General features: G+C 37.0%; 1 protein-coding gene across 1 annotated transcript in view; it reads right to left on the bottom strand.

Moving 5' to 3' along the window:
• The window catches only part of CTNNA2 (catenin alpha 2), a 495930-nt gene that overhangs the window by 412746 nt on the left and 57681 nt on the right, over nt 1-25503 (bottom strand). The window contains exon 2 of the mRNA XM_086747020.1: nt 18803-18909. Coding sequence (XP_086603146.1) covers nt 18803-18904 — 102 coding nt within the window. The 5' untranslated portion in view covers nt 18905-18909. The remainder of the gene's footprint in view (nt 1-18802; nt 18910-25503) is intronic.

A 25503-nucleotide genomic window follows, 5' to 3' on the forward strand; every position in this document is an offset into this window, starting at 1 on the left:
CCTTTTTTTTTTTTTCAGAAAACTGCTCAAATTGTAGTAATAAACTTTTACAAATCCCAGAATAATATAACTGAATAATAAAAGTAATTAAAATGTGACAGCTAAGTTCCCTTGACCCAAGATCTTACATGCAGAGTATCTCTGTTCATCAAAGGTCTCCACCAGTTTTCTTGCTTCCTCTTGGGCCTGCGGTAGAGATTAACTGATATACTTCAGTCTTCAAATTTAGCAAAGGAGGATTCAACAGTAATTCTGGCTTTTCACATACAAATAAAATGGAAAAGAAATAGATGACACAGTATGCATAAAATACAATATTATGTTATCCATTCCCATTTTAAAGACCTTGAATATCATCCATTGCATTACTTCCTTGAGAAATCTATTTCAATGCTCCACTAGTCTTACTATGAGAAAGCTTTTTCTGATATCTTTCCAGAATTTAAGTCCGTTGTTTCTCATCCTATCCACTACAGGCATGGAGAACAAATTTCTCCCATTCCCTCTTCATGCATTTGAGAACTGTTACATTCCACTTCCGTCATGTTTCCTTAGAATAGCTCCAGTTTGTTCAATTTTTCACAGAGGGTCATGTTTTCTAGACTTCTGATCCTTGTTATTGCTCTTATCTAGACTCCTTGTTCAAATCTTTCCTGAAGCATCATGCTTAAGCTGGATATCATATTGCATCTTACTTGACCAGCACAGTCCTCCCAGTGCAGTAAAGCGTGGGATGATTATTTTTCAGGAAGATGTATTTCTGTTCTACAGCCAAATTTAGCGCGTGCTTGTTTAGTAAGTCACGACACTCTTGACAGGCTCAGCTATGATCCGCTACCATTCCTTATCTCTTCTACTGTGGCAGATCACTGATATGTATTTACGCAGTTAATTATGCCTGGCCAAGTGCAGAGCTTTCTAATTGCTAGTACTGAATTACATTCTATATTTTCAGATTATCATCTGCAATTTGCCAAAGTTACGTTGACTCCTAATTCTGTCTACCAGCATGCTTACAGCCTCCACTCTAGCTTCATGTTCTCTGCAAAGGTAGCAGGCATCTCTCCATCATCTGGACCATTAGCTAAAATACTGAAAAAAATTAAAACACCATTCAGTTGAGTCATCCATATTGTCAGCAAAACCTGATGGTAAATCTCATTTCACAGCAGTTTCACCTAAACCATAACTTCCTCCCAAGAATGCCATTTCAGGCAGTATTAAAAGTCTTAATGAAGTGAAGATACATCACCAAGTTCTCCTTAGTCAAGTCTAGTTCCTGTTAGAGCAGGTCATTGGAAGAACCCACAATTCCTGCACCCTTGTAGAAACCGAACAAAAAGCATTGCTGACTACTAGCTGAGATTCAAATCACTCCCTCCAAAAAAGATGCAGTGGGACTGGAACAAAAAAAAATGAGGAAGAAGAACGACCAGAGTGAGCAAGTCTTTCTCCCTGCACACACACCTTCATGAGACCCCAGCTGCAGTAGTGTGTCCAGCTCTGGAGCCTCCAACATAAGGAGGACATGGACCTACTGGAGCAAGTCCAGGGGAGGCCATGAAGATGATAAGAGGGTTGGAGCACCTCTCCTATGAGGACAGGCTGAGAAAGTTGGGGCTGTTCAGCCTGGAAAAGAGGAGGCTCTGGGGAGACCTTACAACAGCCTTCCAGTGCCTAAAGGGGGCTTATAGGAAAGATGGGAAGAAACTCTTGAGCAAAGCCTGTTGTGATAGGATGAGGGGTAATGGTTTTAAAATAGGAGGCAGATACAGACTAGAGACAAGGGAAAAAAAAAATTATAATGAGAGTGGTGGAACACTGGCACAGGTTGCCCAGAGAGGTGGTGGATGCCCCATTCCTGGAAACATTCCAGGCCAGGTTGGCCGGGGCTCTGAGCAACCTGATCGGGTTGGAGATGTTCCTGCTCATTGCAGGGGGGTTGGGCTGGATGGCCTTTAAAAGGTCCCTTCTAACCCTAACCATTCTACAATACCTGTGAAATCCTCATGAACTCTGTGTTCTTCTCCCTCCTCTCTGCCCCCAAGTCTGAGGCTCAGAAAGTCTTGGCTCCTGCCAGTCGGTGGTTCAAAGACAGTACTCTCTACACATTTACTGAGCCTTACATTCTCCTGTAACTATCTGCTGTTGGACACTGATGAAGACAGAAGATATGGCAAATCACAGCTCAGCCTGACAGCCCTCACAAGCATCAGATGCTTCTCAAAGCATCTGTCTTCGAGACTTTTTGCTGGTTATTAATAGGACTTTGCATCTGAAAGGGGCTGCCTGGATGTGGCAGCTATCTCTCAGCACTGATATTTCCTGTGTCAATGTGTTATAATGTTAGGAGGTTTGAGGAAAATTTCAATAGAAGCAATTAGATCTTTTTGCCACCTAAAAATTATTTCTTGGGTACGCGAGTACTAAAAAACATATTCAATCCCACCTGAAAAATCTGTTTAAAAATTGCCTACCAACTGATCATCCAACTCCACTGACTCGTTAACAAATGGTAATGTATCTGCCCAGGTCTACTCTTGCGTTTAATAGTGACGAAAGCAAAGACAGGTTAGAGGAGCTGAATGAGGAAGGAAAATATTACTCATATGTGCAGTGGCAGGATATGGCAACAAACACCTCATCTGCAGCATCATGTTTTAATTATCTTTTATGCAATCTCTGCATAACTGTATAATTTTTATTCTAACATCGAGAAAAGCAGAATTTTAAAGCTTGAATAACCGTTTTAGTAAAATACATAATTAAAAAAAAAAGATTTCTAGCTATAATGCTAGTCCTTCACGAAAGAAAGCACTTCAATTTACTCAGTCTGAATAACTTGACTTTACATTTCTCTGTAGGAATCAATTGCTGAAAGCATACGTGATTTAAAATAACTCTAGGGATACCTAGAGAACCTACACGACAAAACTTTTATCAGCCTTCATTTTTTAAATTATTTTTATTTTATATGAGATTTACTGTCAGATGTTAACAACAAAGTTAATGTCAATCTTTCAAAGCTTGACACACAACTATAAAAAGAATTAAGATTATATAACTTAAGAAAAATGTCTGTTTATTTACAGGTACCAAAAAAAAAAAAAAAACTCAACCCAGACCAGACTTTTTTATTTCCACTGTCACAAGCTAAAAGGAATTGGCTTCTTTAAAGAAAAAAAAAAACACACCCACCAAACCAAACCCTGACACTTGTCTTGTACATAACTAAAAAAGAGTGAAAATTAATCAGGTGACTGAAAGTTACAGTTCTTATCAGGAAGCCAAGGAAATACCTGTAGTCAAAAAGGCTATACTTAGCATTGAACAACTACTTAACAAGAGTTTCAATTGTTTTCATAAATCAAGTGAATAAGAACAAACCAGCACGTTGCACACAGTAAATCCCAGAGTCACGCAACAGAACGTCAAGAAACCATTGTAAATGGTTGTAAATGAGAAAGATAGCTTCTTCATCACAATATTTCTAACAATACAAACTTGTAAGAACTAGAAAGTAGAAATTTGAATTAGTCTCAGCTCATAAACAACTAGGTAGTAAGTGTTAGACCTGAGACAATCTACTACTGATAGTCTGTTTTCAAGTGTTTATAAATTTCCATGAAATACTGTCTTCCCTCTTGCTCCAGTTTCCCACTCTGGATGTACATGTCACGCTTCATGTTTGTGAATAAGATCATCAACACTGGTTTTACCATTTCCAGACCAATATTACTCAAAACACGTATTTTGCCAGTGTCCTACAGTCCTTTTGTTAAGACCACCCAGTGTCCTCATCTCTTGTAGATGTACAATTTATGAAGGCACAAAGGAAGACAAGGTTGCCTGAGAAGAACGTGGGGATGCCTGGTTTTGCTTTCACTGCCACGTTGAAAATTTTCTGAAACACAGCCGAGTGATTTCTGCACCTCTCTACTGTGGAAGTCTCAAAATGAACAATCAGCAGGAAAAATTCAAAAGCTCACAGGATCTTTTCCTAACTTCTCAGTTTTTCATCCATATTTAAAAAATAAAAATTTCACACTCCAATATCAAAATACAAGAAACCATTGCTTTAAGTAATGTAGATCTTAAACCAGCATGTTTTCACAAATCAGTAATAACAACGTAATGCCTGCAAAGTATTCTGATTTTGGATTAGCTGACAAACTTTGGCCAAAAAGAATGTATAACTGTATCCCATAGCTGAGTAACCATTCCAGGAAAAAAAAAAAAAAAAAATGCTAGTAAAAGCCTATGGAACAAACACCAATGTACCAATGTTTTTCAGGAATTTTATTTCAAAGTGCATTGGTATAACATCAGCGCAGTACCACAGCACCTCAAAACAGACCTCACAAAACAGCAATCTCTCTTTTGAGCTCAAAAAAATTCAAATTGCCTATGGCATTCTCAAAACACTTAAGGTTTTCGTTAGGTTTTTTCCTGCTTTCAAGAACTCAGAAAACTGCTCATCTGTCTCATCTAGGATTTTTTTTTCCCCTTCAGACATTTAGAAAGCAAGGTGAAAGCAGGTCAGATTTTCATTATAACTAGACGGTGCTAATCTTTTATACAAGTCTGGTAAGAGACTCAGGGACAACTTTATCATTCCTAAATTTACCTTGGGAGGATGAGTCTTAAAGTACTTTATTTTGGATGAAGTCTTCAGAATAAGTAACACGAGACTGTTCTGTGAGCACCTGTTCTATGAACATTTTAGTCATGTTTTGTTTTCCCACGTCCCCATCACTTGCTTCCCAGTACAACCAATCCACATCCCTCCAGCTGCAGATGGGCTGACCAGCTCGCTACTGCTCGCATGGGAATTGATCAGCTGGTTTATGACTCCCTGCGTGGAATGACTTGTAAAAATGAAGTATATGTTAAATGAATAAACATGATACAGCAAACTGAAATACCTCAAAAATAATGAGCAGTCATACGCACTTCATCTCCAAATAGAACTGATTTTAGAATATAAACTGTGCTGGGGAATACAACATAATATAAGGTCTTACATGGGGGGGGGGGGGGAAAAAAAAACATACAAAACTTATTTTCCAAATTAATTTAGGACCAGAACCAAACAACCTGATGAAGTAAAAATTTTCTTTTTCCTTTTTTTTTTTATTTTTTTAATTTATGAAGGGGATGACAATGACGGATGACAAAAAGGCCTCCTATAAAAGAAAAAATATTTGAGTAATGTGTGACTCTTGCCATAAAAGTAATTGAATATTCAGGGCTAAGGTGGTTAATCAGAATTGATCAATATGGTCAACAGAACACGTTGACTTGATCAATATGGAAAATGTAATGTAAATTGCTAGTATTTTTTCATATATGCACTTTATATCTTTACTAAACCAAGAATCTATTAAACCTAGATCTCTACTAAGTCTCAGAAACATTTGAAATAGAGATTTAGTTATTTAAAAGACATGTCAAACAATAATAAAACTCAATTAAAAAGCCTCTGATCATGTTATTTATGTAAAGTTTTTCAATATCTTGTATGAGATTTACTAAATTAAGACTGCAGTAAATAAATTTACAAGGACAAACAACATCATAAAAACTCATGAAAAGGAAAAAATGAGTTATGCAGTAGTATAAAATGTAATTATAAATGTTAATAAAGGGTTTATGAATATCAAGTTGCCCACATACCCTCAGTGGACAAAAATGGAACTTAATGAATCTAATATAAGGCACATCTTGATGAAACATTTGGCTTTTTGATAGTTCCAGCCTACATAAATAGAAATGCAGGAATCTAGCATAAGTTTTGCTGTTGGACTTGTGTGAAATTAGATTCTGATTGCACATATTCATTTTCTGGCTAAAGAAGCTTTTTGCAGAGTGTTCAGATAGCACACTGACAAATATATCATCTCATAGAGAGTGTGCACAGTGATGGTATCACATACCTGCAGAGCAAACCATGTAACCTCAAATTATACGTCATATAAGCTTGCAGCAACCACCAACAAGGAAATCGGTGAAGATAATGGCCTACACAGTATTGGGTAGTGTGATGGAGGAAAGGAATATAATAAAAAAAGGATATATTACATTTTAATATATATCTTCTTAGTATGTGGCCTTTGAAGCCTCAGCCTTCTGATGGCCACATCCATGAAAGACATACACACGTTAGAAGAGCACTTGACTCACTACAACTGAGTTGGCTCATAAAAAAAAAAAAGTATACACTACCTAAGTATTTCCCAGCAGTTTAATTGAAAATTTGTAATTAAATTTGGAGTTCAGACTGACAAGCATACAGAACATCTGTAGCATGACTGATTTTCCAATGAATGAATGAGATTTTTTTTAATGAGACTTAGGAAACTCAATATATAACCAGCTGATTAATTCAAATCCAACATTCTGTTAACCTAAAATAATTATCTCTAAAACAGGAAATTCTAAACCAAAAATTGCAACCCTGCTGGTTCTTGCTCGTTTCTGTAATAAAACCCCACTAGACCAAAAGCCGTGCCAGAGCGAAGAGTAAAGAAGTATCTAGGAATCAGATGTTGCCATGGGAGCATTAAGAAACTACTGACACACAGGCTGTAAAAGCAAGGACCTACTAAGAGTTTAGCAGAGAAAAAACATGGTCCCACAGAGTGTGGCCTGAAGATAAGCACAAGAATTTCTGGGTTAAAAAGAGAAGTAATGACTTTAAAGAAATTTTTAAAGAATCTAGAGGAGCCAGATATTATAACCAGGAAGAATAGGGAGGAATTAAAAAAGAGAAGAAATTATCATAGAATAATAGAAGGAGAGAAGGAGAATAATATTTGAAGGAGTAGACAGAAACAATCTGGTCAAATAGGAATAGTAAGACAATTCTGCATAAAATTACTATGGGAAGCTAAAAACTGAAATTAAACTTCTAGAACCATCACCTCCAAAGTTCTAAAACTGCTTCTCTTTACAAAATTTCCACTCCATAAAGAATGAGAGCTTAAATATTTTCAGTAGTTTGCCTTCCAGTTCAAAAGTATTTAACTACACTTTCTTCACATGCAATTCATGAGTTTTATTGGTATCTTGGCACAGAATGGTGCCTGGGGACAAAACAAAGTAATTGGCAAAAGGAAAGGTTTTGAGGGGAGGCCAGGGGGACAAGGAGATGAGAGGACTACATTACATAAACGTAAAGATCCTTTGGCTTCCCTGTCATGGCTTAGTATTTGGTATCAAGTCCAGTGAAAGCTCCAAGCTGTAGGAGTAGTAATTATCTGCAGTAGTAGATAATTATTTCATGTCAAGGTTTTGTCCTCTGTAGCAGCTCTGCAGTTGCATGTGATTCTAATATAGGAGAGAGAAATACTCTGTAAAATGATGACTTCTCTGCTATCAGAATACACATATCTGAGAAGCACAAAGGTTTTTGCATTTTTTAAAGCATTTTAGCAAGCCAAATGCTTCTTCAAAATTGAGATTTTAGAAAAAAATACTGCTCAAAACTGAAAGAGTTTGATTGTTTTTCTAAGGATGCTCAAAAAGCATACTGTGGGCACGACCATTGGCTATTCTAGTGCCCTCTCTTTATATTGCTTTACGTTGGCTGACTCTGTAAGCTCACTTGGATGCAACTGTGGTATGTACCCACTAATAAGTTACTCAACACTATGCAAAATTTTAGAACAGAAATAAAAGGTAACGTGCCAGAGAACAGTAGTCCAGATAAAAGTGCAAGTGCTGCAGTCACTGAAGTCCTTGGACTCAAGTTGCAGGACTGTAGTGAATAAGGAATTAAGGGAGTAACATGAGAACAGTGCATTAGCATGCACCTTCTTCAACTGATGATTTTTAGATACACAAGACCAAAAAGCTCTCTTGGCCAGCACTCAGGCCATGCCACTCATAGAAACTTGTACTCCGATTCCTCACAGGAGCAATGATCCCCTTTTTAAAAGGGTTAAGTGCCAAATTATTGACTACTTAATACTACTTCTATGGGCGTCTGCTCACAAGAGTATTGACAGAGACATTGCAGATCAGATCACAGCTGTCTTGGTACAATCGGTGGTGGCTTATATCTACTTCCCCAGAGAGAAAAACATCCGTCTTGTTTCCCTCACTTCCCAGCAGACTCGGAGGAAAGGCTGCTGACAGAAGACCTCTGAAGGATGCATCCTGCTTCAAGGCAAATCAGCATTAAGAGCATCACTGTTCACTGTTCATTAACAGGGAAGCATCATGTAAGCATCTTAATTTATTCTGACTAAGCTTCTGACATAATTGTTTTAGAATTTCTCTACTGACAAAAATACGTCTAAAAATACACCATTCTAACTATTTGATTACACACAAAACTCACGCCGCTCAGTGAAAACTGATACTCTGGGTCTCCTATCTCGTTTCTATGAGAGATGTAATATAAATGATATCTAGATGTTTAGTGTCCTTGTCGGCTCAGGCAGCTTAAAAGGCTATTTCTGAGTTGTAAAAGCAATAAATAAATAAATAAATAAACCACAAACAAACACCACAAACCCAAACAAACAAAAAAAAAAAAACCACCACAAAAACACACACAAAACAAACTAAAGAAAGAAAGAAAAAAAAAAAAAAAACCAACACACAGAAAAACCACAACCAGAAAAGGCAAAATCCTTCACATTAATTGAAGATACTCTCCTAATTCTAAAGAGAAAATTGCAGGGTCAATTACTTGAAAAGAGAACACAATCTTATAACTTGATTATAGCAATTTTACTCTTGAACATTTTTACTTCACTGAAAAAGGCTGAGAGGTGTGAAGAACATAAGCATTACTAAGTTCTCATTAAAAATGTATAAAATATTGTGCAGTGACTACTACATTGAGCTCAAAATTTCAGTCTTCACTTTCAAAGTGCTTAGGAACTTTTGTTCAGTAAAATTTAAACACCCACAAAAGCTCTAGGATTATGATATGATTGCAATAATAATTTCCACTCTTCTAGTTCATCTACTGCAAGAAGTCAATTTTTATAAGAGACGAAAGACCCTAAAGACCAGTACAAATCCTGCAAGTTTGTTAGCATTGCAAAGTACACACCCCATCTTTTTCTGTAACAAAAATCTCTCACTACTTTCTAGATAATATTCAAAACAAATTAAAATATGAATAAAGAGAAGCATTCACAATATGCCCTTTGAGAGAGAAAAAGAAATAGCTTTGAGTTGCATCAGTCCATTCTGTATATTATACCACAGATACCTCCTCTCTTGTTCACGCAAGCTAGCAAGGAAGTAGAAACTTCTGTCTCTTCTTTCTCATGCACATCTGCTGCATGAGAAAGCACATAGATGTAGCTCACAGCCTAGACTTTCTTGTTCTATGTCCAAATACAGACACAAATTCTATTTCCTGAATTTTTGACACTTGCAACAATGAAATTAAAAATATGCTGTGGATGAGAAGGCACGTCTACAAAGTGGCATTCATTTCTGGTTGGAAATAAATGATGTAACCCAGACACACCCTGAACAAGCAAGCTAGGATGCCATTGAATTGAGAAACACCCAAATAAAGGTACCGATTTGAGAGTGAATTTATTCTTCACATAAGTGGGTCAAAGAAGGCTTATTTTACAGGGCATGGACCACACTATAGAATGAACTAACCAATCATGATCAGTACTACACCAAGAACACACCTGCACATTTTCAGTTACTCCAATAAATACTTCAGTTATGTTAGACAGGAACTTCTCAAATAAAGCCCCTTTCCTTCTATATAAAGGACAAAAAACACTACCACTAACTTTTAAAATCCATCACATTCCAATGGTCAACAATATCACATATATTTCTTGTATTTGAAAGCACTGAGTCCCTCAGTTTAAAAAGAAATTAAAAATTTAAGTAAATTTAAGTATTATAGGTTCATGGAAGCATTCAAAGATCTCTTATATAGTAAAGGAAGCAGATTAAAATAATATGGACTGAGTAGAAGACGAAGGAAAAAATAAATTATATATATTCACATATATATGTTTGTACATACTTATATATATGTAGTGCCTTATTTTCCTCAAAATTTTTGAGCCAACTGCTTCATTAGAAAAGTGAAAAACTATGTGGCAATTAAAGTATTTCAAGCAGAGTAGTAAAAGCTTAATCGTTCTGCACCAGAGTGTAGATATGTGTAATTCATTGGGAAAAATTGAATAGCTTAATGCGTATCCCCTGGAAACAACTCAATATTCAATAGCCATTCACTACACCGCATTCATTATGCTTCTATATGAATACCTTCTAATAAAAGAACTTACTATTAGCATAAGTAGATACAATACATTTTCATTACCATAGAGCAAAATGAAATGAAACGGGAAAATTAATTCCTGCTGCAGATCTCACTTCTCCAAAATCCTTCTCTGAAAACTTGCAGTTTAACTGTTTGTACAAGCAGATAGGTTTAGAATGAGAAAGCAAACATGCCTAGCAAGACGATGCTCACAAGCAGAGGGCTAGCTTGTGACTTCCCAATTTGAAAGGCCAGTATATTATTGTATACTCTAAGGATCATAAACTGACTTTGAAAAGTTGACTGATTTCCAATCCGGTTGTTGGTTTGAGAAGATCCAGACCCCATGCAACAAGTGCCCCCTAGTAACTCAGAGAAAGTACACAAGCGGGTCTGTCAGGAAGACAAAGTCCAGAATTTGTCACTTCCTTTCCAAATGCATGCTGGCAGGCAAGACAAAGTTTGTGGGGAAAAAGCAAACAAATAGAAAAATGAAACATAAGTTGTCAAGAGTTTTCAAGGTGGGACCAAAGGTGGAAAAGTCTTCACATGTTGGATCAGATGATACAGGCCAACAGAAGCAGTTGAAAGAGTCATAGAATCATAGAATGGTTGAGGTTGGAAGGGACCTTTAAAGGCCATCCAGTCCAACTCCCCTGCAAGGAGCAGGGACATCTCCAACCAGATCAGGTTGCTCAGAGCCTCATCCAACCTGGCCTTGAATGTTTCCAGAAATGAGGCATCCATCACCTCTCTGGGCAACCTGTTCCAGTGTTACCCTCATTGTAAAAAATTTCTTCCTAATATCCAATCTAAATCTACCTCCCTCTATTTTGAAACCATTACCCCTTGTCCTATCACAACAGGCCCTACTGAAGGGGTACCCTTACATCAGTCAGGTTACATGAAAGCTGTGCAAGACCGCAGGTCAACAACTAAAGGTCCTTGGCTGTATGACAGAGCAAGGGGCTACAAAGGCTGCTGCCAAGCAATGGACAAGTAGGAGGCACCAACCTTGTTTGGGTGCAGTGCAGAGCTCTGCCACAGCTCTTCTACTCCGGGATCCACCACCTCAGGCACAGCCCAGAGCAAGGGACACAGCACAGGATGCTAAGGCACACATACCAAACATCACTGCTGCGGCAGATGATTTGGAAAAAGAGATCAGATCGAGCGCAAGCTGAAGAGTCATGTCTGCAGTAACTTTTAGCAGGTGAGGAATTATTTTGAGTTTATCCTCTTCCACATTAACAGTTTATTAAGCTAAAATTAAGCTGTATTTCTTGGTTTCAAAGGGTATGTATAATCAATTCCATCTATTTTAACCTTTAAAACTAATTTCTAAAGAAAAATACTCTCATAAAATAAGGTGTCAGGGCTACTTTGTTACAATTATACTTTTTTTGCTAAATGGCCTTTTATTTATGAGCTACTTATTGGCCAAGAGTGAAAATTTGAGCAACTAGTCCCTTGCTCCACACTGACCCAACAAACTAAATGAGAATTAAAATTATAGTAACTGACTTCATTTAAGATTTAAAGAAGACCTACTCTAAAAAAAAAAAAAAAAAAAATAATATATATATATATATCTACAAAACGGAAATTTTCTACTCAGTAGAGCAATATTGCTTGTGTATTTTCAAAGGTCACAATATCAAACGCACTAAGCATGAGTTACATATGCTTAATAATCTCATTACATAGCAGTAAAGGTTTAAGAGGTCTCATCAATGAGTCCTGAATGACTATAGTAGAACATAGAAATGTATTAAATAAGAGACAAACTTCAATACATCAAGGGCAAAATATTGATCCTTCCATTGAAAGAGACAAGTAGAAGAGGACATTTCTTCACAATCTGAGTATTTGCTGCTCAGACACATAACATTCAATGCCACCAACCACTTATGAGGTTGTGGGAAGAGATACTAAAAATTAATTTACCAAACAGGAAACTAAATATGGTAATTTAGACCATGTGCATAAGGCAAAACTACAAAACTACATTTCTAAATTTCTTCGGCTGAAAATCAATGTCTTGTTTAAAATACACCAAAACCTCAGATCTCCCTAGTTGCATACTATTGCATTTTATAAAACAAAGATCTCTAAAATGTATTTGGATATGTTTAAAAGTGCACACCTAATGGAATCAATATTGCAAAGAAGTCAACATAGGAAAGAAAAAAACAAAAGATTAAAAAAAAGAAGAAATACACCTATCCATGCCCTCAGTTCTTTGAACTGCAAATAAATAAGTCAATTTTCAGAAATGCGTACTGAAGGGAAATGGAACAGAAATTGCCATTGCTTTTCAGAACATAGATCTGTTATAATTAGGTTAATTAACACCTCAAAGCAAAATCTTGTAATTAGCGTATTCTTTCTATAATCAGGCTTATTTTGTAGCTTTCTAACTTTTGCAGATTGATGACACACAGCAAATTAAGTTAATGAAAAGTAAGAAAGCGAATAAGATTTTTACATCATTCTCCAGAACGAAGCTGAGATGAATTACAAACTTTAATATCCAAATTGCTGCCAAAGTCATTAGCAGCATACATATTTAATCACATACGTTATGTATCTATTTTCTCTTTTTCCTGGAAAATCTGACCTGTGAAAGAAAGCAAGCAATCCTACTGCTGCTTCCTCCCCAATTCATAAAGTGAGAAGCCTCATTATTGAACCAAAGAGGTGGTGGATACCCCATCCCTGGAAGCATTCAAGGCCAGGCTGGCCAGGGCTCTGAGCAACCTGATCTGGTTGGAGATGTCCCTGGTCCTTGCAGGGGGGTTGGACTGGACAGACTTTAAAGGTCCCTTCCAACCAAAACTAGTCTGTGATTCTATGAACTATTACAGTTATAATAAATTACTATATTAGCAGTTATATCTTCTGCAATAATTTTGAAGTCTTTTATTTTAGCCACTGAGGGAAAAAAAAAAAAGTGTCAAACACTTTCAATGAGTATAAATTTATAACAACAAGAATTTGCTTGTCAGTCAGAATAAAAATCCATTACTTCTTTTGTAATAAGGCTACCAGCTATTAACTATGCAATTATCTTTTAAAACAGAAGTGGTTTTGTTTGTTTGTTTAAGTTAAACTGTGATGAAGATTATTCTGTCCGTATCACATAGTGTCAAAAATACTTTCTGGTAACCCTGAACCACTAATAATTTACTAACGATGACCAAGATTGGAGAGTTTCTCAATGGATGGAAAATCTAGCATGTAACAATACAAACAGTTACTCAGTAGAGTAGCCATAAGCTTCTTCAGTCACCATTTACCGCAAACCTATGATAATCCCAGTATAACTTGCATTTCCAGCTCTGATACACCAGTAACAAATTTTCTCACCATCCCTCCATATTGGCTTGCATGGGATAAAAGAAGAAAAAGCAGCCATTGCGTTTCAGTGCTCTGAGATGAAGAACCGTTGTTCCATAAAAACAAAACACGGCAGTAATGAATGAGATCTAAAGCTCTCCGAGGCTTTGTTCTCCCTCAAGCAAATACTAAGCTGCATATGCACAAATTCAGAAGTACGAATACATCTATAAACACCTTTAAATAGTGAATAAAATCACTGTAAGGCCAACAAACTGATAAGGTCCAGACCTTACAGGACACTACATACTATAAATAGTCTACAGTTTTCAAGCAAAGGAGAATAAAAATGAAATATAGAATAAAATTTAGTTGAAAGTTCTCTTAGCCAGCACAAATGTCTCTATGCTGAGAAGATCCCAAATAGAACTGGCAGAGAGGCAGATGTTAGTGAATCCAATGGCAAAGAAGAAAAAGTGATGGTCAAACTGCAGCAGACATTTTTTGCAGAACCTGACGGATGAAAACCACCCTGAAGTAAATAGGCACCTGCTAGTTTTTAGTTCAGAAATTATTTTATGCGATACATAGCATAATGTTGGAGAAAGTAAGATGGATTCTGTTCCTATTCAACAATAGAACTTCATAAATAATGTTTAAAGTTCCACTTCTATTAGAAAATAAAAATTCCAAATTAATTTTTGGATAGGTTTTGGCTCTGACTCCCTGACATGAATGGCCATCACCTAAGTAGCCCATGTCAGAGAATACTAATGTGCAGTCCAACCTCCTGCACCCCCAGAAACGCCACAGATCTGGGAGCATTTTGGTAGAAACAGAGCTAAACAGAAATTAACTTCACAATTTGGAAAACAGTTCTGATCAAGTAAAAGAAAAATAAAGTAAAATATTATTCACCTTATTGCACAGCTGCGTTGAGCTTGAATGATGCAAAAATATTTGTATTTCTGATAGTAACACAGAAATCAGTCCATTTTCCAAATATACTCCACAAGGGATTAGTTTAGGCACAAGTTCTCCGAGAAGAAATCATGAAGCGTATACAATTATTATGACTTCCTAAATAAATTGCACTAATTAAAACTATTTGGAATTTTATCTAATAATTTGTTTATTTTATAGATATGGGTTACTTAATTTTACTGAGTGATACTTTATACCAAAAAAAAAATGCAAAATCACTGTACAATTATTTTTGTCTGCCTTAAAAGAGCATTTTTTCATTCTAAGCTACTAGAGCAGGAATCTTAAATTTACTGGGGAAAAAAAAACCCAAAGCATGCAGTGCAATTCAGAATTGTCTCTTCATTGCAAACCCAGAACAAAAACGTGTCATACTGAAGGGAAACATGATCAGTCATGAAAAATCTGCAAGAGGAACACTCACTATTATTTGTGTTATCCGCACAATTCTGAAATAATACATAATAGTCCAAAAATTAATAATTTATATATTTAAGCACAACTGTTGCATGGATCTGGTAATAAAGGCACATTTGTAAAACAGCCACGCTGCTGTTTGAAATACTTAGGAGAAACTACTGAAAAGAGCCATAGTTCAATACTAGCAAATTGAAATCTCATCAAAAGAGCTAATCTCATCTTCAAAAATTATACAACTACTTCATCTTTTCATCCATTTGTTTATACATGAGTATTTTTGGTGGTTTTTTAAAAAAAAAATTATTAATGTTGCTGTTTATGGCAGTTAAGCCCTTCCAAAAAATGTAATTACTTTTTTTTCTTATGAAAACCATCCACAGTCTGACAAATACAATTGTAATTCATTTTGGTCACTATGCATGAAAGCAAGAATGAGAGGCAGTATCCCTTGAGGACATATTTTAGTTATACATTTCCTTATAAAAATTTATATAATTAAAAATTAAGAGTTATAGTAAAAATTATTAACCATTACAAGCTTTTGGAAAATAAAACCAGCAATGAATACAATTACCTTCTACTTTTAGCTAATTGTGACATAGAAGGCAGAGAAAATAAACATGTTTCAATTATTAAGTAAAATATTGTTGAGAACAGAAATTCTAATAAATTTTTCAATCACGTATTTCTTACAAAATCTCAGTAACAGTACTGTGATAAAAGACGTGTGGCACGGCATATCTGTTATTCTTGAAACATGACAACAAGCACGGGGAAAAGGGGTACTCCAGCAAGCTCCAATACTCTGACATCTCTGACAGCCAGAAAAAGTTTTAATTAGTTTCCTAGTTCAGGGCTTCCTAGAATAAATGCAATTCTGTAATTTCTAATGCATTTTCATGATCAGTTAATGGATTTTTTTTTTTTTTTTTCCTTCTTTGGCCTCCAGCTCAGACAACTTTCCTGTTTTATAATTTGTGCTAAATCAATTTATAGGTTATCCATAATTTTTTTTTCATCTGGAACACTAATGAGCTTGACTAAAATTCAGTAATGCATCATTCTCCTGACTCACTGAGGCATTCTTTTTCAAATTTACATCACATTTCTGTATTACTCCCCAGAAGTTCTGTAGAAATCGGTGGATGTGCCATCATTTGAAAATCCATCACTCATGTGACGTGCCTACATATACACTGAATTCAGAGTCTCAGTCCCCCCGCCGCCCACACACAGAGACACAAAGGCTCGATTAGCATTTTTGGAGCCCAAAAACTTGTGTACAACTTTTTCTGTTTTTTCAAGCATTCTCCAAAATCATACAGAGCCTGGGTAACAAGAAGATATTCTAAAAATTCATGAGTGAATGCCAAAATAAAACACGGATTTGTCTTGGTGGTGCTAAAAATCACAGAATCAGACAAATTTTGGCTGGACGGAACCTCAGGATGTTAACTACTCCAAACTCCTTGCCAAAGCAGGGCTGCCCTCACAGTCAGATCAGGTTGCTTGGGAACTTGTGCAGAACAGTTCTGTCGTATTTTGTGGCCAATAAATCTCTCCCTTCTATACAGTGACCTATTTTTAATGACTTACGAAAGAACTTCACATCTCTCTGACTTCTGTGTTAAGCAGTTCTTATGAAACTACAGGGGACTTCATCGTTCAAACTGAACAGGGATTAAATATTTATGTATTTATTTACTTGCCAAGATAAACTCTCAAATTAGATGTTCTCTTTAGTGCTTTGAAACTTTAAGGAGGTCCAAATCTTTGCATGTGGAATGCACACATGGTATCTTGTGGAGGTTGTCGCTGCACAGGCAGATTGCAATCTCAGCCCAAACAGAGGTAAACAAGATACTATTCTTGACTTGACCAGACTGTACATGCAATTTTAAGCAGAAAAAAGAAAAGCCTTTAAACTGGGATGATCATTAACTTATCTAAGAAAAACAGAAAGAGCAGCTGAATAACGTAAGCTAAAGATGCAACAGATAAACACAATCTGAAGGTAGCATATTCCTCATCACGTGAATCTTTCATTATTATGTTTGTGCGGCTGACAAAAAAAAATATGCTTTAGTCAAAGCATACTTCATTGGATTGAAAGTAGAGAAAAATAAGTAAAACTACTTATTTCTCAAATACAAAAAATTAAATTACATGTTCAAAAAGGTTTTTTATAGGGCCATACAGTCTAGAAACCTGTGAAATGAAGACATCAGAATGGAAACGATAGCTCATCATTTCTCTATACCCTCTGGATTGCATTTAATTTTCTGTAGTCTTCTTGACATACTGCTAAAATAGAAATTACATTGTTCCTCAAAATATAGAGATAAGAACCTTGGGCACCTTAGTTTCAACTGCTGAAGAAATCCATGCCGTGTAGTTCAACTTGTAGTTTATTTATTTATATTTGCTGAGGCATGCTATCAAACATAAAACTAGCTAAACCAAAAGTTAACTCAAGCAACTTGAGAAACTATGGAACTAGAATGGTACTTTCACTTCTTGACTGATGTATTCTCCTATCTAGGCAAGGTGTTGGAAAATAAAACAAAGTGAAAGGAAAACAAGACATTCACTCACAGAAAACTCAGTAATTTGCTCTTTTCACAACAGATCATGGCTCACAGCAGCTTTGTTTCCTATGCCAACACCAGGATCAAAATAACAGAGAGCTCATAACCTAATTTTCAATTGCTGTCGCAATGAATTCAGGATTTCAGTCCATCTTCCATATCAACAACAGAATTATCAAGGTTTATAATGAAAGCTAATTACCATGTTATCAACAGGTATGTGAAATGAAACATATATCTCTTTGCCTTTGAGTCTGTACAGTTGTGTATGTTGTTAGAAATAGAACACATCCTTTTTGAAAAACAAATAAAGTAGAATAGGTGAAATTTCTTTGGGAAGTGACTCATTTTAAGGAGTATAGGCACCATACAAAGATATCATTTTTAGGGAATTAAAGAAGTAGTGATTTAGATTTTACCTCTTTTATTTTTAAAATAAAAACATCAATTCTGGTCTCACACTCAAAAGGCAGCCTGCATTTCTAGCCAGCAGACCATTCTCAAGATCCTCAATGTCTACGAGAAAATTGTTAGTAACAGGTGGATGGACAGATGGGGTTAGCTGGCATTCATTTTAAAAATAATGAGCATTCCTAGAAGAAAAATGACTTGTGTGTGTAATAATGGAGCTGCCCATCTTGAAGCTTACTAGATTAAAATTATGTAACCAGCATCCCATTATTAATGGCCAGTCAGGAACAGAAAGGCACTAGGCCACACAGCAAATCACACTGATGGTGACAGAAGTTTGATGTCTACTGCCATATTTCTCTGGACCACACAGCTCCTGCCCCTGTGCAGGCACTCACACAGCACATGTAAATTTGTACAGATGCAGAAAACGTGATACACAGATATACAAAGATTTTCTCTGACAATAAAGAAATCAGCCTACCAGGTTAAAAGCTGGATACCACTAATATGTATATATTATACACGTTACCTAGCACCACTTCCGTCTTCCTCTCTTGCAACTACTGGACAGACGTTTTACAACTAAGCAGTTGTTGCTACTGTATCTATGCTCATACTTGGAGACTATAAATTATTTAGAACAAGAACTTCTAGACACGTTTGAATAGAGCTTTCCACTAAAGACCATGAACAAAAACTGCTCAAGATTTATGATCAAAGACTAAGATAATTACATAAAATAAGTAAATATAGCATCAGGTAAAAGGAAGAAGCAAAAGAAATCAAAAATACTTGCCTGGGTAACAAGTGGCTCCAGTAGCCTCTCTACTGTGAGAGTCCTGATTTCCAAACTTTTGGGGTCCCATTTCAAAATGATAGGTGACGTTGCAGAAGTCATACTCCCTAGAACAGACAAAATGACACAATATCCATGAATATTATTAAGGTAATAACCAAATATTACATATAATTTATTTAGAAAATAGCATATATGTTGCTGTGGTGGGTCGACCCTGGTTGGACGCCAGGTGCCCACCAAGCTGCTCTTTCACTCCCCTCTTTAGCAGGACAGCGGGACGAGAAATTAAGATGGAAAAAAAACTCATGGGTCAAGATAAAGGCAGTTTCATAAAGCAAAAGCAAAGGCAGCATGTGGAAGCAAAGGAAAACAAAAGATTTATTCTCCAATTCCCATCAGCAGCTGATGTCCAGTCACTTCCCAGGAAGCAGGGCTTCAATACTCACAGCAGTTGCTCTGGAACACAAATGTTGTAATAACAAATGTCCCTGCCCCCTCCTTTCTCTTAGCTTTTATTGCTGAGCAGATGCCATACAGCATAGAACATCCCTTTGGTCAGCTCGGGTCAGCTGTCCTGGCTATGTCCCCTCCCAACATCTTGCCCACCCTCAGCCCACGGGTGAGGGAGGAATGGTGGAGAGCACAGCCAGCTGTGCGAACACTGCTCAGCAGTAGCCAAAACACTGGTGTGTTATCAGCATCTTTCCAGCCACCAATACACAGCACCATGAGGGCTACTATGGGGAAAAATAACTCCATCAGACCCAATAAACCTCTTTTCATTCTCCATAATCTTGCTGGTGTTCCTCTACTCTTGAGAGCTCCCAAGCGCACACCTGACACATCCACTGTTTTGCCCGTGACGGTAATTGGTAAGAGATCATCCTGTCTTTATCTCCACCTATGAGGTTTTCATCCTATTTTGCCCCCCTGTCCTGTTGAGGAGGGGAAGTGAGAGCACGGTGGGCACCTCACAACCAGTCAAGGTCAATCCATCAAAACATTAAATACAACAAATTCAACAAGCCTGTTCAGCTTTTTGAGTAAAACTTTCCCCCAGCATTCAGGATTTCTTAATTTTCACTGTATTACTATCAGACAAAAAAAAAAAGAGAGGTATATCAGAACTCCCTAATCAAGCTATTATAAATCATATAGAAAAGCAGCCCTCAGTCTCCTCTCATTTGCAAGCATTTGTTAGAAGAATTATCTGGTAATATCTGGTGTGTGCTAAAGTCGCTATTACTCAGTTTCCAGTCTTATGCGAAAAAAATCATTAGGCTTCAGGCTTTACAATGCTGAAAGCACACATAACCGTAATTAAAAAAAACTATAACAGTTTCTAGTTGTTGTAAACATGGTTAACGTGTGAGGTACGCCCATTTTTTTAAGAGATAATGTTTAAACACCTTTCAGAATATGTTTCTTTTTTATATAAAGATGGTTGCTACTCCAGTTGGCCTCTTGTATTCAAAAAGTAAGTCTAAAGTAGACAATTATTTTAGTCAATAATGCATGAGTTATGATACTTTTGAATGTGTCAAATCTAAGTTCTTTCTTTTTAATAAGCACGTTTTTCCTCACTAACTATTAACATGGGTACACAAACATACATTTCTCATTATACAAAAATATGTTCAAAGTTGTAACATAGTCCAAAGCCTGCAAAAGCAAACTAGTTTCAGTGGATGAGGATCGTACAGGTGACAAAAGATAACCCTGGATGATCAGTGGTTTCCAGAGTGCTGCCTCAGTTTCAACCTTTACTAAGAAATAGAAAAAAAAAATATCCTTCAAGATTCAACACGAAAGGGTGAGCAATGCTTTCTACTTTAAAAAGGATACATACAAGAAAAAGTCTCAATAAAAACCTACACAAAAGTTTTTCATTTGCAGTAAAACCTACCACACAGAAGCAAGCAAGTAAAATTAAGAAGTCAAATTACTGCATTTTCCGCACCATTTCTCCAGCCACTGTCAAAACAGCAATTTGAAATGGCAAAAGACTAAAAGAAGTTACCTGCCTCAGTGTATGTATACGAACACATGGCATATTTCTCCCCTGCCATTTCTACAACAATCTTCCTAGACTGAACAGGTTAAGAGGGACTGCTCAGCTGCATAAAGGAAAGGATCCTGACCATATCTTATGACTCTTTGGCCACATCTTCCCCAAACAATTAGCTTTAAAGTACTTCACTGAAAACATGAACTGCTTCTTAGATTACACCTGGCTTGGGTTGCGCAGTACCTGTGAGGAAGACAACCTGTGTGAGCAGAGGATAATGGCATAGCTTTTTTCTTATAAACACGTGTTATGATAGAAGAAAAGAGTAGTAGCCACAAGTAAGAGAGATGTCCTTTCCTATTACCTTCTACACTAGATTGATATCCATTATTTTCCTAAGTAGCTTAATTTTCTTGCTTTTCCCTGGAGTTCCCAACCACTGTCATTTTTTTAAAATACCCAGCAACACACTTGGACAACAATCCATTCTTTCTTCAAAATGTGAAATTAGGTTTCTCATATGAGTTCCAACCTCTGTAATTTAGAAACATGTTCTTTGGTATAAATCTCATTGAATGCTGTTCTTACAATTGCAGAGTTAAGAAAACATCTTTAACAGAAAGTTTCAGTGAAACTTATTCTTCGCTGTTCACATATATTATCAACTGGCAATGTGTGTTTGTTAAGTTTAAACTTGAAATTTGATATTATCAAACAAGGAAAGTAAGTTAATAGCACTGTTAATAATACTTCTACGTATACAGATTATTGCCATCCTATTCCTGAAACCAGCTCCACTTTTTTTTCAAGAGTATATTTAATGAATTCTGTTGCCTAACTGTACTTTTTCTTCCTAGAACATGTGCCAAAATATGTCCACCTCTTGTTTTAAGCTTTTACCTTCTCCTAAATACAACAAAACAGAAATGTCTATACTCAGTTCGTTAAGTATTGTTCGATGTGAACATATGTTTAGGCAATTTGTCTTCAAAGCCTATCTGTGAAGAAAGTAAGTCTTGACTAAAGTAAATAATTCATTACAATACGTTCCTATATTAAAGCCAAATTCTACCTACATCACCGGAATTTTTCATTAACACAACAGCAACCAAAAATCTAACCCTACAACCACGCTTATCGCTAACCTTTCCAAACAGCAGAATTTTACGGTTTGAAGCCCTCTACAAAATCAAACTATTCAGCAGGTGAAATTACTTGTTTGTCTATCACACTATAACAGTTTTCCCCCACAATAGTCCTGCTTTCCTTGCGACTTACACAAATGTACATTCTGATGGTCATGAACAAGTGGCAGTGCATCTCATTTCTATGCTGCAACTTAAATGTAACAGTAAAAATATTTTCATTTTACATGAGCAAAAGCAACATTTGCTGAAGCAAATTCCTGATTTTTTAGAAATATAAGCATTGCCAGCCAAGAACAGGCCTTCAGTTCTTAGTCCAGTTCACATCTGAAATGCAGAACACTGCAGACATAAAGGACAGATGTTAAACATTTCATATTGAATAAAATTCATTCTACCTGATTCATGGAAAATCTTTACAATTAATCTGGTGTAACACTAGATTGGCAATACTAGCAGCAGTTCTGTACTTCCAACAGTATATCAACTGATATATTCAACCTGATCTGGTTGGAGATGTCCCTGCTCCTTGCAGGGGAGTTGAAATAGATAGCCACTAAAGGTCCCTTCCAACCCAGACATTTCTATGATTCTATATTTGCCACTCAAAGGCAAAATATGACCTTCATCGGTGAAAATGAAAGATGTCCATCAAGGTAGAAAGTCGGTAAGTCGAGAGAAGGCAAAAGGCAAAATCATGACAATTCAGCCCTTGTTTCCAAACACTAAATTTATCATAGCCCTAATACTTCAAGGGATTTATATGGACTACAAAAAAAATAAGTAAGATTTTCAAATGATTCTCCCACATCAGTTACCATCTTGGCTTACAGTCCCCATGTCCCGACTAACAGGGCCCTTCCAGTCTGATCTTCCACAGCTGAGAGGTCAGTTCAGCTCTTTCTTCATGTTTCTATCCTTTGCACTTTGTAACACTGCTACAAATTCCATCAAGAATATAACCTGGTTGCACGCTAACTAATCCTACAAAACAAAAATGAGTTTTCTGTTCCCTGCTTGCCTTTGAAGCCACACAAGTGACAGCGCCAGGAAGAAGCAAAGCTCCGAATACGGCAGTGAAGGTGAAGGGGAGAACAGGACTGCCTTTTCAGCAGCAGCACAGACACAAACTGGCTTAAGATGACTGAGAAACTGAACGACAGACAGCTTGTGCTTTCTTGGTTTGCATCCTTAGATTGAGAACTGTGTCAAAACAAACACCTTGCTACACAGAGCCAGGCTTATGTGAAGAATATGGAATTCCTTACAGCAGGATACACAATCTCTTGAGACAGATGAAGAAAAATTCTGACTGCCTTCACAAATGTATTTATGTGCCTCACTGGGAGCTAGAAATCCAAATTCTTGAATGGCTACATCCTTGAGCTATACTCTACAGAGTATAGCAGCAGAAACAGACAATCCTAGAACCCCACCTCTTGGCTGATGTGCCTGGCAGAGGGCTGCAGTGATACCTGCTGGCATATATAGCTGAGATGCTGCTGATACCTTACATTTATCTGCATTATTCAGCAATGCAGACCTACGTTGTAACCTGACCTGAGCAGCGTAAAGTGCCATTGGAAGAGCTCTGGTACTCAAGGGAGCCTGGTTTCCAACAGTGTTCTCAAACCATTTGCCCATTCTCGGTCTCTACTATTAGAAAAACACAAGTAGAGACAGAAGGACACAGAGAAGAATGAGCGCATAACAATTGCAAGGAAGGGAAAATGCTAAGATGATGTAGACTAACAATGAGGAGTAAAAGAGCAATGGAAAAGGGAACAGAGAACATCCTTTTCTACAAATAAAAGCAGCTATCATTAGTCAATGACAGCCCAGCACAGCCCCCAGCAGATCCGGCTGAAAAGATCAGAATTGACACAGGCAGTTCCCATCATCTTGTTAAGAGAGAGAGAGGAAGAAATAAGGAATGAAAGGAAAAAACAAAAGGAAAAAAAAAATTGAGCAGGATGGTTTGGACAAATACCTATCACTGCATGTTTGAACAACAAGTTTTTTACATACTTATTTACATTGTTTTATAAATACTACTCTTATCTCTTCTTTCCTAAAACTTAGGCAGGGAAGAACAAGCCAAAATAAACCTTTAGGCCCCACTTCCAAGCTTAACCATGCAGAGAAATTTTAATTTGAGCTTTTCTCAGCTCTCAACTTCCTTTTGGATTCACAGCCTTCTCCCCTTCTGCTAACCCTCCACCTCGGGTTGAGATTCTGGTCTGGTGTCAACAAAACAAAGTTCTTCAATGGAAGCAGCCCATTATGAAAACTCAGACTCCTCACCAATAAAGCATTAAGTAGGGAGGAAAAAGGCCTTGAGGAGGGGAGGATTACCTTGGTAACAAAACCAGTGAGATGGTGACCATGGAGTGCCCTGACACAGAAACAGGAAAGCTAAAAAAAGGCAATAGCTGAGTCGTTCACACTTTTCAGTCACATTAACCAGCTCAGTCTTGGAAGCAACTGCCTACACCAAGACCTGACTTAGCCAGGAGGGCAAATTGCCTTCAGAAATCAAAGAGGCCAGGAAGAACTTACAGGGAACGTGCAAACTGCAGCGTAAGGGTCAGCGTAACAGAAAGGGTCCACCTACACCCATCCGCAGGACCTGCTTCAAGTAAAGCAGTGATAATATATTTCAAAATTGTGTGCAAAGCCTAGCTGTATGCAACATCCAAGTTGTTTTTATCCACTCTATGGCTTAGAAAAATAATTCTAGTTTAAACGCTCCCGACCTGTTTGAGCTCTCACATCAGCATTGCCTGAGATGGCCTTGAGGAACATAGTACCACGATCTGTCAGTGGTTGGACAAACCTGCATCCCCTTCGGTCCAGCACACCCACGAGCTGCATCCAGTCCCTAACAGGCCCATTTCTGAAAGAGGTTTAGACAAACTATAATACGAATCTGAGGACAACCTGTGGACACCGGGATAAAAAGCTGGACTATGAATTCAACTCTCTGGTGAGGTTTATTACATTGATGATCCTCGCTCTAGGAGGATGTTAGATAAAATATCCAATTCTTAAAACACTTAAAAATCTAATGCTTGGTTCTCCAATAATAACTGGGTGATTTCGTGAGGACTATTAGGAAGGATGAAAACCAGGGGGATTCACATCTCTTTGCTCTAATAAGTAATAGAACAGTTTGATGTGAAAAGTAATTTACTCCAATGAAAGTGCTTGAAAGCTGTTTTAAACAGCCATACATAAAATTCCTATATTCAAATAATCTTGCATTATTCATAAGAACATGCTTTTTTTTCCATTAAATACCTTTTACAGTGAAGGTAGTGGAGTTTCCTAAAATGCTCATTAAAAGAGAAAATTTTAAGGAACCTATACCAAAAGGGAGCTCAAGCCCCAGCAAACGAATTCCAAGTCACTTCTGTACAATCAAAGATTCTTCCACAAATTTCTCTGTATTCACACAGCTCTTCTGTGCCTCCTGCTAAAAGTCTTCTCAGACCTCTGGACATGATCAAAGCCTCTGAGCTCATTGCTGCTGGGATGCTGGTTCA

Source organism: Chlamydotis macqueenii, chromosome 4 (assembly GCF_036417535.1).
Source record: "Chlamydotis macqueenii isolate bChlMac1 chromosome 4, bChlMac1.mat, whole genome shotgun sequence".
Classification (NCBI taxonomy): domain Eukaryota; kingdom Metazoa; phylum Chordata; class Aves; order Otidiformes; family Otididae; genus Chlamydotis; species Chlamydotis macqueenii.